The sequence below is a fragment of the Corvus kubaryi genome, unplaced genomic scaffold (assembly GCF_017639235.1).
Source record: "Corvus kubaryi isolate FWS band 111438036 unplaced genomic scaffold, C.kubaryi_AGA036_p1.0 36848, whole genome shotgun sequence".
Taxonomy (NCBI): Eukaryota; Metazoa; Chordata; class Aves; order Passeriformes; family Corvidae; genus Corvus; species Corvus kubaryi.
The window spans coordinates 11,329-26,204 of record NW_024580967.1 but is presented as its reverse complement, the minus strand read 5'-3'; the positions used below and the strand labels follow the sequence as shown (position 1 = coordinate 26,204).

The following is a 14,876-nucleotide window of genomic DNA, read 5'->3' as shown; positions in this document are numbered from 1 at the left end:
TGGTACGGGGCACGGGGGGCACGGGGTACACGGCCCTGGTACGGGGGCAAGGGGGTCCCGGCCCTGTCCCGGTGGACAGGCGGACCCCTCGCCCACCCCTCCGTGCCCCCAGCACTACGCGAGCCGGAACGGGCACCTGGGGGTCTGCCGGCTGCTGCTGGAGCGGGGGGCTCCCTGCGATGCCCGCACCCCCGGCGGGGCCACCCCGCTGCACCGCGCCTGCTACTGCGGCCACCTGGCCGTCACCGAGCTGCTGCTGGCGCACGGCGCCGACCCCGCGGCCACCGACGGCGACGGCAGAACGGGGCTGCACAAGGTGGGGACCCCCGGACAAGGTGGGGGGGGTACGGGGAGACACTATCCACAAGGTGGGTGGGGGGTACGGGGGGATCCCGCTGCCCAAATTGGGTGGGGGTTCTCCTCCCACGGGGTGCGTGTCGGGGCTCGGGGGTGTCCGTGTCACCCCGGGGGTGACGGAGGTGTCCCCCCCAAGGCCGCCGAGCAGGGGCACCGCGAGCTCTGCGCCCTCCTGCTCCGACAGCGCCCGGGCCTCGCCGCCCTCCGCGATGCCCGGGGCCGGAGCCCGCGGGATGGGGCTCACCCGGCCGTGTGGGACCTGCTGGACACCTGAGGGGACGGACACGGGACAGCCACCCCCACCCCCATGGACAGACACACGGCTGGCATTGTCCCTGTGCCACCTGTGCAACCTGTGCCCGCTGCCGGGGTTACCCCCGCAGGGAGGTGCGGACCCCCCGCCGCCTTCCAGGGGTTTCTGTTTCCTGAAGAAGGCACTAAAATGGGGGGAAGCAGCGTTTGTTGGAGCAGTGAGTTCCCGGTCGCGATCCCTGTGTCTGTACCTGTCCCTGTCCTGGTCTCGGTACCGATTCCGGTCCCACTCTCGATCCCGGCCCCTGGGTCTGTACCTGTCCCGGTCCCGATCCCGGTCCCTGTGTCTGTACCTGTACCTGTCCCGGTCCCGATCCCGGTCCCTGTGTCTGTCCCGGTCCCTGTGTCTGTACCTGTCCCGGTCCCGGTCCCTGTGTCTGTCCCGGTCCCGGTCCCTGTGTCTGTCCCGGTCCCTGTGTCTGTCCCTGTCCCGATCCCAGTCCCTGTGTCTGTCCCGGTCCCGGTCCCGATCCCAATCCCAGTCCCTGTGTCTGTCCCGGTTCCGGCGCCTCACGCCGCTTCTACTTTCGTACTCCGCCGCCGCGCCCCGCCCACTGCCTCCCTCTGGGCCAATCACCTCTCACTTCTCCTCCGTGGTCCCGCCTCCATCTGCGCCGCAGCCAATCACCTCTCGCCCTCCCATATGGTACCGCGCCTTCGCCCACCGTAACCAATCGCGTGCCACCGCGCCTCAGGCAGCGCAGCCAATCAGCGCCCGCTCTGGCTTCCGGGGGGCGGAGCCTGGCGCTGTAAACAAGCCCTGGAGAAGATTTAAAGGCGCCGCGTCCTTTTAAAGCGGCCCCGGGCCCTCCCCGGTAACCGGACCCCCCCCCCGCCGCGGAGCACACCCAGGTACAGATATAGATTTTTATTAACCCATCTGGCAAAAAAAACCCCTCAAAAAACCCCATGAAATAAAATTCCACGGTCGGTTTCACAACCGGGAGGGGGCGGCGGCGGGGGGAGGGGGGACAACCGGGAGGGGGAGGCCCGGCCCCCCCCCCATCCCCCCCGGGGGCCCGAGCTCCCCAAATATACAAATCAAACCTGAACAATAAATAGGAATTCCCGGGGGAGGAGGAAAGGTGGGGGTGGGGGTGAGGGGGGGGTTTTGCATAGAGGAAGATTTAATAAAAAAGGAGAATTTTTTTTTTTCTTTTTTTTTTTTCTTTTTTTTTAACCTGTCCCTGTCCTGGCTTCTTGTTATTATTAATTATTAATTATTATTATTAATTATTATTATTATTTCTTCTAAAATCTCCCCGCGGAAGGACCTAGGAACTGATCGTCGAGATGTGATTAACAAAAATAATTAAACCTTCTCCCAATAACTTACTGGAGTTCACCCAGGGAACTTGTGCTTATTTTTTTTTTGGGGGGGGGGTGGGGGGAGTCTCCCCTCTCCCCTGCCCCTCAACCGGGGGGGTCCCGGGGGATTTGGGGGGACCCTCGGCCCCCTCCAGCCTGTACAACTTTGGTCGCTAGCGCTGTGTCACCCCAAAATCCAGACCCCAAACCCCACCCTGGGACCGACCCCGAGACCCTGAGACACCCCCAGGGTGGGGGAGAGGGGAGGGTGAGGGGGGGAAGGCACCGGACCCCCCCCCCCGGGGACCCCGGAACGCTGTGACCCCCCCGGGGGTCCCGGGCTGGCTCCGGGGGTCCCCAGCTCTCCGTCCCCGCGTCCCCCGGAGCCCCCCCGGGCCAGCGGGAAAAGGGGGGGTGGGCACGGAGAAGGGGTTGGGATGGAGCCGGGGGGAACCCGAAACACCGGAGAGGGGCCGGGATTCCCATCCTGGAGCTCCCAGAGAGGTGTAGGAGACCCCAAAGGGCCGGGATTCCCATCCCAAAATGGTGCAGGAGACCCCAAAGGGCCGGGATTCCCATCCCAAAATGGTGCAGGAGACCCCAAAGGGCCGGGATTCCTATCCCGGGGGTTCCTGGAAGGGTTGGGATGTCCATCCCAGGGGTCTCCTGGAAGGGTTGGGATGTCCATCCCGGGGTTCCTGGAAGGGTTGGGATGTCCATCCCAGGGGGCTCCTGGAAGGGTTGGGATGTCCATCCCAGGGGGCTCCTGGAAGGGTTGGGATGTCCATCCTGGGGGTCCTGGAAGGGTTGGGATGTCCATCCCGGGGTCCTGGAAGGGTTGGGATGTCCATCCCAGAGGGACTCCTGGAAGGGTTGGGATGTCCATCCCGGGGGTCCTGGAAGGGTTGGGATTCCCATCCCAGGGTTCCTGGAAGGGTTGGGATGTCCATCCCGGGGGGCTCCCCAAGGCGGCAAACGAGACCTGAAGCTCCCTGAGCCGTCGGCGCGGTGCCGGCGGAGATCGCGCCGCCCGCGCCGCTTCCATTAATTCCAAAACAAGCCAGTCTGGAAAGCAGCAGCAGCAGCAGCAAATCCCAGCTCCTCCTCCGTTCCCCGCCGCGCCGCCGCCTCCTCTGGCTCATCCCGGCTCGTCCTACCGGGATAAAGGGTCCCTGCACCGGGCACGTGCCGTCCGTCCGGAGCGCGCCGGCGGGGCCGGGGTCAGATGGAGTTTTCCAGGGCACTGTGGTTGCTCCGGCGGCTCAGGCAGTTCCTCTCGTTCAGCAGACTCGTGGTCTCGTCCGCGGGCGCCGCGGGCTCCGGTTTCTCCGGGATGCCCGGCTCCTGTTTGGGGGCGTTGCTGTCGGGGGACTGGGGACAACTGTCCATGCGCGAGGCCATCAGGCCGTTCTGGTATTCCTGCCGCGTGATCTGCGCCGGGAAAACAGCAGGGATGAGGTCAGGGAGGCTGATCCAGGGGTTTTCCTCGGCCTCGTGGTGGTGCTTTAGGATTTTAGCTTTTCTGGGGTTTTTTTTTAGATCTTGTAATTCTTTGGTGGTTTGGTAAAAGTCCGTAGGGACGGGTGGCTGCTGTTCTCCCGTTGTGCTCAGATAAAACAAACCCTCTCTAGGCCTGAAGCTCAAGGACACCTCACGGTCCCAGGCTTTGAAATATGTACACAAAGCGGGTTAAGGGGGCAACGAATTTGGGGTAATGACCTCATTACCTGAAGCTGTAATCGGAGGATTAACCCCCGATATGCAAATGGACCAAACCCGTAAAAGTTGGTCCAATTTGGGTGTAGCCTCTGAGGGGCTCGGAGTGCCCAAAGTGAACCTTGAAGGCCCTTCTGGTGCCTTGCAGCGGCTTCCTGGACAAGGTTAGGAGAAGAAAAGCAGGGATTTATTTGCAGGGCCTTCAAAGGATCACCCTGGGCACTCCAAAGGCTCCACCCAAGCTGGACGCGCTGGGTGGCGGGTTCCTCACCCCCGTTCTGAGTTTGGAAATCGGGGTTAATTCTCCAATCCTGATCGAGTTAACGAGGATGGGAAGGCTCACCTTGACGAACTGGAGGTCGGTGAGGGCGCGGACGCTGAAGTCGGCCACGTACTGGGCGCCGCCGGCCGAGCTGAGCTGGTTGTTGCTGCCGCTGACCGGCGACGAGCCCGACTCGGAGCGCTCGTGGTAGCTCAGCGAGGCCGAGCGGTTCAGGCCGCTCACGTGGGACGGAGAGCGGATCTCTGCGGGGTAAGAGCGGCTGGGATCATCCACCCAACCTTCCCAATCCCGTTGGTTCTCCCCAAGGCTCAGCCCTCCTAAGAACCTGCCCCTAATTCCCGTTTCCTGCCCCGTTCTAAAGGCAGAATGGGTTTCTGGAGCTCCCTCGTGGAGGTTGAGGTTTAGGTTTAGGTTTAGGATCTCTGCGGGGTAAGAGGGGCTGGGATCATCCACCCAACCTTCCCGATCCCGTTGGCTCAGCCCTCCTAAGAGGCTGCCCCCAATTCCCACTTTCCACCCCGTTCTAAAGGCAGAATGGGTTTCTGGAGCTCCCTCGTGGAGGTTGAGGTTGAGGTTTAGGTTTAGGTTTAGGATCTCTGCGGGGTAAAAAACACCGGGATCATCCACCCAACCTTCCCAATCCCATAGTTTCTCCCCATGGCTCAGCCCTCCTAAGAGGCTGCCCCTAATTCCCACTTTCCACCCTGTTCTAAAGGCAGAATGGGTTTCTGGAATCCCTTTAGGTTTAGGATCTCTGCGGGATAAGGGGCTGGGATCATCCACCCAACCTTCCCGATCCCGTTCGCTCAGCCCTCCTAAGAACCTGCCCCTAATTCCCATTTCCTGCCCCGTTCTAAAGGCAGAATGGGTTTATGGAGCTCCCTCGTGGAGGTTGAGGTTTAGGTTTAGGTTTAGGATCTCTGAGGGGTAAAATACACCGGGATCATCCACCCAACCTTCCCGATCCCGTTGGCTCAGGCCTCCTAAGAGGCTGCCCCCAATTCCCACTTTCCACCCCGTTCTAAAGGCAGAATGGGTTTCTGGAATTCCTTTAGGTTTAGGTTTAGGATCTCTGCAGGGTAAGAAGGGTCAGGATCATCCACCCAACCTTCCCGATCCCGTTGGTTCTCCCCAAGGCTCAGCCCTCCTAAGAGCCCGCCCCATATTCCCATTTCCTGCCCCGTTCTAAAGGCAGAATGGGTTTATGGAATTCCTTTACGTTTAGGTTTAGGATCTCTGCAGGGTAAAAAACACCGGGATCATCCACCCAACCTTCCCAATCCCATTGGCTCAGCCCTCCTAAGAACCTGCCTCTAATTCCCATTTCCTGCCCTGTTCTAAAGGCAGAATGGGTTTCTGGAATCCCTTTAGGTTTAGGTTTAGGTTTAGGATCTCTGCGGGGTAAGGGTGATGCTGGGACAGTTTTCCATCCTCCAGAGGCACCGGGGTGGGCACCAGGAGCTGGCACGGCCTGGAGGGGACACGAGGGACACAACCCTGGGGGTGGCAGCGAGGATGGCCCAGCGCCCGTCACCGGGCAAAGAGGGACCCTGGAATTGGGGCTGGAATTGGGGCTGGGGGCACAGGCAGAGGGCAAGGCCAGGAGGAGGGAATGGATTCCCAGAGGGCAGGGATAGGTGGGATTTTGGGGAGGAATTCCTGGGTGGGAGGGAATTCCCAGAGGGGTTGTGGCCATCCCTGGATCCCTGGGAGTGCCCCAGGCCGGGCTGGAGCGCCCTGGGACAGGGGAAGGCGATTGAAGGGGATTCAGTGGGATGGGATTTAAGGTCCCTTCCACCCCAAACCATTCCAGGATCCCGTGGGCTGCTTCGGATGGGATTTTGGGATGGGATTTTTGCCTGTGAGGGTGGCGAGGTTGCCCAGAGGAGAGCTCAGAGCCCCTCGCAGGGCCTGAAGGGGCTCCAGGAGAGCTGGAGAGGGACTGGGGACAGGGGATGGAGGGACAGGACACAGGGAACGGCTTCCCAGTGGGAAAGGGGAGATTGAAATGGGATCTTGGGAAGGAATGAGGGTGGGGAGGGGCTGGGCTGGAATTGCCAGAGCAGCTGGGGCTGCCCCTGGATCCCTGGAGGTGCCCAAGGCCGGCTTGGAACCCCCTGGGACAGTGGGAGGTGTAGGGGTGGGACTGGGGTGGTCCCAAGCATTCCAGGATTCCGTGGGGAGCTGTGCCGTCCCCCAGGACACTGAGGGGGTTTGGAACCTCCGGAATCTCCCGTTCCCGACCCGGGGATCCCGGGGAGGGTCTGGGGGCGCTCACCAGATCCGGGAGCGGGGCTCAGGGCCATCACTCCGTAGTAGGAAAATGCTCCCGCCTCGAACTTCATGCACTCCTTGCCAGCCTCCACCTCCACCTTGCCCTGCCGGGGAGAGACGGCGTCGATCCAAATGCACATCCCTAGGGATGAGATCCCTGTCCCACGGCCTTCCCTGCGGCGTGGGACACCCAAAGGGGTGGGATGTCCATCCTGGGATGGTGTGGGACACCCAAAGGGGGTGGGATGTCCATCCTGGGATGGTGTGGGACACCCAAAGGGGTGGGATGTCCATCCTGGGGGACTCCAAAGGGCCGGAATTTCCATCCTGGGATGGTGTGGGACACCCAAAGGGGTGGGATTCCCATCCTGGGATGGTTTAGGAGACCCAAGGGGCTGGAATGTCCATCCTGGGATAGTGTGGGACACCTGAGGGGCTGGAATTCCCACCCTGGGGGACTCCAAAGGGCTGGAATGTCCATCCCAGGGGTCCCAAAGAAGCAAATGAGACCCAAGGGGCTGGAATGTCCATCCTGGGATGGTGTAGGACACCCAAAGGGCTGGAATTCCCATCCTGGGATAGGGTGGGACACCCAAAGGGCTGGAATTCCCATCCTGGGATGGTGTGGGACACCCAAAGGGGTGGGATGTCCATCCTGGGATGGTTTAGGACACCCAAGGGGCTGGAATGTCCATCCTGGGATGGTGTGGGACACCCAAAGGGCTGGAATTCCCATCCTGAGATAGGGTGGGAGACCTTTGGGGCTGGAATGTCCATCCTGGGATGGTGTGGGAGAGCTTTGGGGCTGGAATTCCATGGTGTAGGAGACCTGAAGGGCTGGAATTCCCATCCTGGGGGACTCCAAAGGGCTGGAATGTCCATCCCAGGGGTCCCAAAGAAGCAAATGAGACCCAAAGGGCTGGGATTCCCATCCTGGGATGGTGTGGGACACCCAAGGGGCTGGAATGTCCATCCTGGGATAGGGTGGGAGACCACTGGGGCTGGAATTCCCATTCTGTGTGGTTTAGGAGACCCAAAGGGCTGGAATTCCCATCCTGGGATGGTGTGGGAGACCCGAGGGACTGGAATTCCCATCCTGGGATGGTTTAGGAGACCCTTGGGGCTGGAATGTCCATCCTGGGATGGTGTGGGACACCCAAAGGGATGAAATGTCCATCCTGGGATGGTTTAGGAGACCCTTGGGGCTGGAATGTCCATCCTGGGATGGTGTGGGACACCCAAAGGGATGGAATGTCCATCCTGGGATGGTTTAGGAGACCCTTGGGGCTGGAATGTCCATCCTGGGATGGTGTGGGAGAGCTTTGGGGCTGGAATTGCCATGCCAGGGGGATGGATGCCGGGGAATGCGCGCTCCAGCACCTGCAGGATGAGGATGAAGTAGTCGGCCGGTTTGTTCTTGCAGTACAGGAAGTGCCGCGGGGATTTCTTGTTCTCCTCGTCGAACTTCAGCTCCTGGATGACGTCGGAATATTTGAGGAGCCGCAGCAGGATCTTCTCCGAGATGTAGTTGGGGGTGAAGAGGGTCACCTCTGGAGAAGGGAGAGGGGTCAGAGCTGGTTCCATCCCTCCAGGGGAAGGTGAATCCCTTGGGATGGGGTCTGGAATGGGCTGGGCCTCATCCACACCCCCCTGGGGGGGTGGGTCCAGTCCCAGCTCCAGCAAAGCCTTGGGAATGGGATCATCCCGGGGGGACGGGGCCCTGCTGAGCCTGGTGGAGGAGAGGAGCTGGGATTCCCATCCTGGGGGATGCCAACGTGGCAAAGGAGCCCTGGGGGACAGGGATGTCCAGCCTGGGGGTTCCAGTGGGGTGTGGGAGACCCAAGGGGCTGGGATTCCCATCCTGGGATGGTTTAGGAGACCCAAGGGGCTGGGATTCCCATCCTGGGATGGTTTAGGAGACCCTTGGGGCTGGAATTCCCATCCTGGGATGGTGTGGGACACCCAAAGGGCTGGAATGTCCATCCTGGGATGGTTTAGGAGACCCAAGGGGCTGGAATGTCCGTCCTGGGATGCTGTGGGACACCCGAGGGGCCAGGATGTCCATCCCAGGGGTCCCAAAGAAGCCAGCAAGACCCGAGGGACCAGGACACTGATGCCCAGCCTCGTCCCCTCCCATTCTGGGGTGGGGGACAGAACACAAAGTTGGGACAAGACCCAAAAATTCCTGCACAAGATGCTCGGAGTGACCAGAGGGGACACAAGGACATTCTGAGCTCCTCCAGCTCCTCCCCGAGGGCACCCTGAGGCAAAGGGACCCAAACTGACCGGTGGACAGGAAGCGGTGGGCGGCCAGCAGCAGCTGAGGGGACACCTTGACCTTCAGCTCGTTGTCAGGGTCCTTGAAGGCCGAGAAATCCCGTCTGTTCTTCTGGTTGTTCACCCTCTTCCTGCTGCGGTTGTCGGCTGCGGGGAGCAGGGGGGGTCAGACCCAGGAGGACCAGGAGGGACCCCCACCCACCAGGGGAGCCCCGAACCTACTGTAGGTGTCGGACTCGTCCAGGATCTCGGACTTGATGATCTCCTCGATGACGTCCTCGAGCGTCACCAGCCCCAGCACCTCGTAGAAGGGGTCGCCCTCGCCCTCGTTGTTCACCTTCTGCACGATGGCCAAGTGGGATTTCCCTGTGGACACGGAGGAGAGTTGGAATGGGAGACTCATCCCCCCTGCCCAGCGCACCAGGATGGCCCAGGATGGCCCCAAGATGGCCCCAGGATGGCCTCAAGATGGCCTCAAGATGGCCCCAGGACGGCCCCAAGATGGCCCAGGATGGCCCCAGGAATGTCCCCAGGATGACCCCAGGATGACCCCAGGAATGTCCCAGGATGGCCTCAAGATGTCCCAGGATGGCCCCAGGATGGCCCCAAGATGGCCCCAGGATGGCCCCAAGACGGCCCCAGGACTGGTCCCAGGAATGGTCCCAGGAATGGCCCCAGGAATGGCCCCAGGAATGGTCCCAGGAATGGTCCCAGGAATGGCCCCAGGAATGGCCCCAGGAATGGCCCCAGGACGGCCCCAGGACGGCCCCAGAACGTCCCCGGATGTCCCAGGATGTCCCCAAGATGTCCCCAAGATGCCCCAGCACGGCCCCAGCACGGCCCAGCCCGTCCCGCCCCCCACCCCGGAGCAATAAACTCATTAAAATCCAAACGAGCCCTTGGGCTGGGCGCTCGATCCCAGGGTAATGACGCTAATTAAGCTCGTTAAGGCTCGGGGAGAGGCGCCGCTGAGGCTGAAGGAGCTGCCCTGGGATGTGGGATTGGGCTGGGAGCTCCCGGGGTGTGACCCCACGTCAGCGGGAGCGTCCCGGGCTGGGAGGACGTCACCGGGAATCGGGAATGTCACCGGGAATCGGGAATGTCACTGGGAATGCCACTGGGAACACCACTGGGAATCGGGAATGCCACTGGGAATCGGGAATGCCACTGGGAACAACACTGGGAATCGGGAATGCCACTGGGAATTGGGAATGCCATGGGGAATCAGAAACGCCACTGGGAATCAGGAATGCCACTGGGAATTGGGAACATCACCAGGAATCAGGAATGCCACAGGGAATTGGGAACAGTGCTGGGAATCGGGAATGCCATCAGGAATTGGGAACGCCATCGGGAATCAGGAACGCTGCCAGGAATCGGGAATGCCACAGGGAATTGGTAACACCACCGGGAATCGGGAACGCCATCGGGAATCAGGAACGCTGCCAGGAATCGGGAATGCCACAGGGAATTGGTAACACCACCGGGAATCGGGAACGCCATCGGGAATCGGGAGCATCGCTGGGAATCGGGAACATTACAGGGAACACCACCAGGAATTGGGGGCACCACAGGGAATGCCACCGGGAATCGGGAACACCATGGGGAACACCACGCGGAATTGGGAATGCCGCCGGGAATCGTGAATGCCATTGGGAATCAGGAACACCGCCGGGAATTGGGAACGCCGCCGGGAATTGGGTTTCCCCAGCATCCCTCTCCCAGCTCCCCTGGCAGCTCGGCCAGGCTGACCCCATCCTCCCCTCGGGAACGCTCCGGGACACCCGGTGCCGCCCGCGCCCGGAGCCAAAACATCCAGGGAAGGCGGCCAAGGGTCCCGGCGGGCAGGAAAACCTTCCAGCCCTGGATTCCCGGCTCCCCTCGCCTCACCAGCCTCATGCCGAGCTGGCAGGACGGAGCGGGGCTCATTCCAGCGGAATTCCAACCGCTGGATCCTACCCCAGCTGCTCCGCTGATGTTTGTCCCAAAATCCCACGGGAAAAACTCCCCGGGGGATGGGGAATTCTGCTCCAGGGAGAGGAGCCACGTGGAAAACTGCAGCCACAGAGAGCGGCACCCTGAGCCTGGGGAAACTGAGGCACCTCCCTGGCCTCACCCCAAAACAAAGCCGCTCTCCCTCCTCGAGGCTTCCAGGGAACTCAGCTCCATCCCAAACCTGCCCTCGCTGACCCTCTCCACTGCTAAATTCCAGAGCCAGCAGCCACAGGCTCCTGGCGACTCCGGGAAAAGCTCCTTTTCGGGAAGGGCACCTCCCTTTCCCTCCTCCCTGGGAAAAGGTGGTGCCCGAAGGGGTGGAAAGGCCACTCTGGGGCTGTTGTTGGGGTCACTCACCCCCTTGATGGCCCCGTATGGACCTCGGCGGGGACAGGAGATGGGGCTGGGGCCAGCCCAGGTGAGTCAGGAGCTGCTCCCTGCGGGATGAGCGGGACAGGGAGCGGCCGTGGCAGAGCAAACACAGCCCCGCGAGCCCAAAGCGCCGGGCAAAGGGCACCGGAGAGGCCGGATCGGGATCGCCGAGGGGACACGGAGCCCAGGACCCCAAAATGGGGATGGGGAGCAACGCCCAGAGGGACGGGGAGGTCCCCCACGGGGTGTTCGTGGAATGCTGGAATGGTTGGGAGGGATCTCAGGGCTCGTCCAGTGCCACCCATGCCATGGGCAGGGACACTCCCACTGTCCCAGGGTGCTCCAGCCTGGCCTTGGGCACTTCCAGGGATCCCTGGGCTGGAGCTGCCACCAGGAACGGGAGATTCCGGAGGCTCCAAACCCCACCAGGGTCCCCAGAGCCATCCTGGGGGACAACACAGCTCCCCATGGAATGCTGGAATGGTTGGGAGGGACCTCAGGGCTCCTCCAGTCCATGGGCAGGGACACCTTTCCTTATCCCAGGGGGCTCCAAGCTGGCCTTGGGCACTTCCAGGGATCCAGGGGCAGCCACAGCTGCTCTGGCAATTCCAGCCCAGCCCCTCCCCACCCTCATTCCTTCCCAAGATCCCATTTCAATCTCCCCTTTCCCACTGGGAAGCCGTTCCCTGTGTCCTGTCCCTCCATCCCCTGTCCCCAGTCCCTCTCCAGCTCTCCTGGAGCCCCTTCAGGCCCTGCAAGGGGCTCTGAGCTCTGTCTGGATCCCTCCCTTCTCCAGGGGAACATTCCCAGCTCTCCCAGTGCGGCTCCAGAGGGAAGTTCCCCACTCAAAGCCGAGAGGGGAAGGCTGGGAAGAGGCCGGATGTGGGAATTGTCACCCCGAGGGCAGCACCTGTGACACCCCTGCGGCCCCGGGGAGAGCTCAAACCCCACAATTAGCACAACCGGCAGTACGGCCGGTTAATTATTCCCTCTGGATGCGTCTCCTGCCTCTGACCCAGCTCCTGACCGCGGCAGCGAGGGCAGAACCTCACCGCGGAGCCGAATCCACGAGGAATTTGCCGGGGCTCGCCTCCGAAAGCAGCCCCGCAAATTCCCGGCTCCTGAGCCGGAGATGGAAAAACAACAGCACGGGCTTTGAGCCCGGAAGGAAGGAAGGAAGGAGGTCAAATCCCTTAATCGGGATCCGCGCAGGGAAAGCCGCTGCCAGCGGCGGGGATCGCTCCAGCCCCACCAGCGACTCTGCTTCCCCGCGCTGGTTCTGGGAACTGGGGTGGATCCACAGCCCCGCCTCGGATCTCCCAGCTCCCAAACCTTCATCCAGGCTGGAGCCGGGCTCGGGATCCTTTAGGAATCCCCAAATGCCGGCACAGCCCCCCCTGGAATGGCCTGCAAAGCTGCCGGCTCTCGGTCCGAGCCTCCCGGGAGCGTAACGGGAGCTGCGGAGCGCCCGGGGTCACGGCCGGCACAGCTGCTCCACAGCCGGGAGCTTTCCTTCATCCCGGCCTGACGCAGGCTGGAAAAACCTTGGGAAAGGAGCCTGGGAAGGGCAAATCCCATCTCGGAGCTCTCCGGAGCGAGCCCGCATCCCACTCCTCCTCCTGCTGCCGCTTCTCGGGAAGCAGAGCAGGGACGGAGCCGGCTCCGAGCAGCCCCTGGCCATTCCCAGCGCCAGGGAAAAGCCCGGGGGAGGGAGCCAAGCCCAAACCGGGGAGCCCAGAGATTTCCCAGCACTTCTCCAAAGGCCTCCGGGGCCCATAAATTGAAAACAAGGAGCAAGGCAACATTCCCGACACGCGAAAGCCTCCAAATCCAGGAAATCTGGGTCGGGATTAGAGTTTGGTGAGCCCCTGCCCATCCCCAGCACCACAGGCACGCGCCACTCATTCCCTTGGGATCGTGACCACCCTTGGCAGACCCCTGGCACGGGCAGCTCCAGCTCTGCAAGGCAAAACTCCCGGGAATTCTGCTTCCAGCTGGAAGCAAGCAGCAACCCCGTGACCCCTTTCTCACCCTTTTTGAACTCCTCCAGCATGGCATCCAGCTTGGTGTCGTGGAACACGACGTGCACGGGGTGGTTGTAGAACTTGGTGATGGTCTTGAGGGGCGTGCAGTCGTCGGGGTCCACGAAGGCCAGGTCCTTGACGTAGAGGATGTCCATGATGTTGGAGCGCTCGTCCTCGTAGACCGGGATGCGCGTGTAGCCGCTCTCCATGATCTCGGACATGGTGTTGAAGTCCAGGATGGCGTCGCTGTTGATCATGAAGCAGTTCTGCAGCGGGGTCATCACGTCCTCCACCGTCTTGGTGCGCAGCTCCAGCGCGCCCTGGATCATGTTGAGCTCCTCCCTCACCAGGTCGTTGTAGGGCTCCGTCACTTTCAGCATCTCCACCAGCTTCTCCCGGTTGTAGACGGTGCCGATCTCCTGGCCCAGGATGCAGTCCAGGAGCTTGCTGATGGGGTAGGACAGCGGGAACGTCACCAGCATGAAGAACTTGGTGACCACGATGGTGTTGGCGCCCACGGCCAGCCCGTGCCGGGAGCAGAGCGCTTGGGGCACGATCTCGCCGAAGATGACGATGCCGATGGTGGAGGCCACCACGGCGCCGATGCCGGAGCCGATGAGGTCATCCAGGAGGATGGTGAGGGTGGTGTTGACCAGCACGTTGCCCAGCAGCAGCGAGCAGAGCAGGTAGTTCCCTTTCCTACGGATGGGCTCAATCCTGCGGGCGTAGCGCTTCTCCTTGTCGGTGCCGCAGTTCTGCACGATCCGCAGCTCCATGGGGTCCAGCGCCATCAGCCCCAGGTTGAGCCCGCTGAACATCCCCGACAGCACCAGCAGCCCCGCGATCAGGATCACCTGCAGCCACAGCGGCAGCAGCGACTTCTTCTCCTCCAGCACCACGACGTGCCCGTCGGGGCCCTGATGCGGCAGCCAGGGCTGGCCGGGCCGGCGCTGCGAGCACAGCACGTAGGTCTTGGCCCGCTCGTCCTTGCGCAGGGGCTGCACCCGCACCCGCAGCAGCGCCGAGGTGTCGCGGGGCTCGGCGGGGCCCGGCCGCACCACCAGGTCCTGCGAGCGCTCCTGGCACGTGGCGTTGCCGCTCGAGGCGTTGCCGCCCGGCCGCAGCTCGGCGAAGGCCACGCGCTCGGCGGCCCGCGGGCCCAGCCCCAGCCCGTAGAGCCGCAGCAGGGCCTCGCTGCCCTCCGTCAGCCGGATGGGCCCGCGGGCCGCCCCCGCCGTCGTCCCCGCCGCTGCCGCCGGTTTGGTGCTCTCCTCCAAGCGCAGCCCGAGCACCACGGTGTCGGCCGCGGGCACGGCGCCGCCGGGCAGCGCCAGCAGCAGCAGGAGCGGCGGCAGGAAGGGAGCCGGGGACAGCGGGGTCCCGCCACAGCCGCCGCCGGGGCTCCCGCCGCTGCCGCCCGCCGCCATGTTGGGCACTGGCGGGAGCGTCACGCACGGGGACGCGCCCACGCCGTGACGTCACGCGCGGGGCACGCCCCCCCGGCCAACGGGGGACGCGCCCCCGGAGGGGCGGCGGTGGCCACGCCCACAAGGGGATGACGTAAGCGTGGGCACGCCCAAAGAGGGCGGGGCAACGTGGCCGCGCCCGGAGGAGAACGGGGAGCCACGCCCAGAGATGACGTCACATACAGAACGCGCCCACGCAGGCGAGATAGACGCTCTGGCCACGCCCCCTTCCGGCGTAAATTTTTTGGATCACGCCCCAGTGATTACGTCACTCATAGACACGCCCCCCCCGGGTGTAGTAACCATGACAACGCCTCATTGGGGAGACCCGCACGGGGATGCGCCCGTAGATGTGACGTCACACACGACCACGCCCCAACAATTTGTCTGGCCACACCCGCGGGTCCCGCCCTTGGTGTGACGTCACACGCTCCGCCCCGCAGCGGGAAGACGCGATCCAGGTGACGTCACCCGGCAGACCACGCCCACGCG

General features: G+C 62.9%; 2 protein-coding genes across 4 annotated transcripts in view; one reads left to right on the top strand and one right to left on the bottom strand.

Moving 5' to 3' along the window:
- LOC121660720 (ankyrin repeat domain-containing protein 39-like) overlaps positions 1-2,023 on the top strand; it is a 3,444-nt gene extending 1,421 nt beyond the window's left edge. For all 3 annotated transcript variants that reach the window (XM_042020163.1, XM_042020162.1, XM_042020161.1), the window contains 3 exons: positions 113-316; positions 494-1,036; positions 1,152-2,023. In XM_042020163.1, the coding sequence (XP_041876097.1) occupies positions 113-316; positions 494-631 (342 nt within the window). In that variant the 3' untranslated portion in view covers positions 632-1,036; positions 1,152-2,023. The remainder of the gene's footprint in view (positions 1-112; positions 317-493; positions 1,037-1,151) is intronic.
- CNNM4 (cyclin and CBS domain divalent metal cation transport mediator 4) lies at positions 1,523-14,359 on the bottom strand. The gene is made up of 7 exons (XM_042020158.1): positions 12,926-14,359; positions 8,750-8,893; positions 8,537-8,674; positions 7,631-7,800; positions 6,255-6,354; positions 4,037-4,218; positions 1,523-3,408 (listed from the first exon to the last, which is right to left on the bottom strand). The coding sequence occupies exons 1-7, from the start codon at positions 14,343-14,345 to the stop codon at positions 3,199-3,201; spliced, it is 2,364 nt and encodes a 787-aa protein (XP_041876092.1). The 5' UTR covers positions 14,346-14,359; the 3' UTR covers positions 1,523-3,198.
- Between the last annotated feature and the right edge of the window lie 517 nt (positions 14,360-14,876).

Coding starts and splice junctions, on each gene's coding strand:
- CNNM4 (XM_042020158.1), bottom strand. CDS start 14,345: ATGGCGGCGGGCGGCAGCGGCGGGAGCCCCGGCGGCGGCTGTGGCGGG. Junction 4,219..6,254: donor GAGCCCCGCTCCCGGATCTG/GTGAGCGCCCCC, acceptor CTTACCCCGCAG/AGATCCGCTCTCCGTCCCAC. Junction 3,409..4,036: donor CCGACCTCCAGTTCGTCAAG/GTGAGCCTTCCC, acceptor TTCCCGGCGCAG/ATCACGCGGCAGGAATACCA.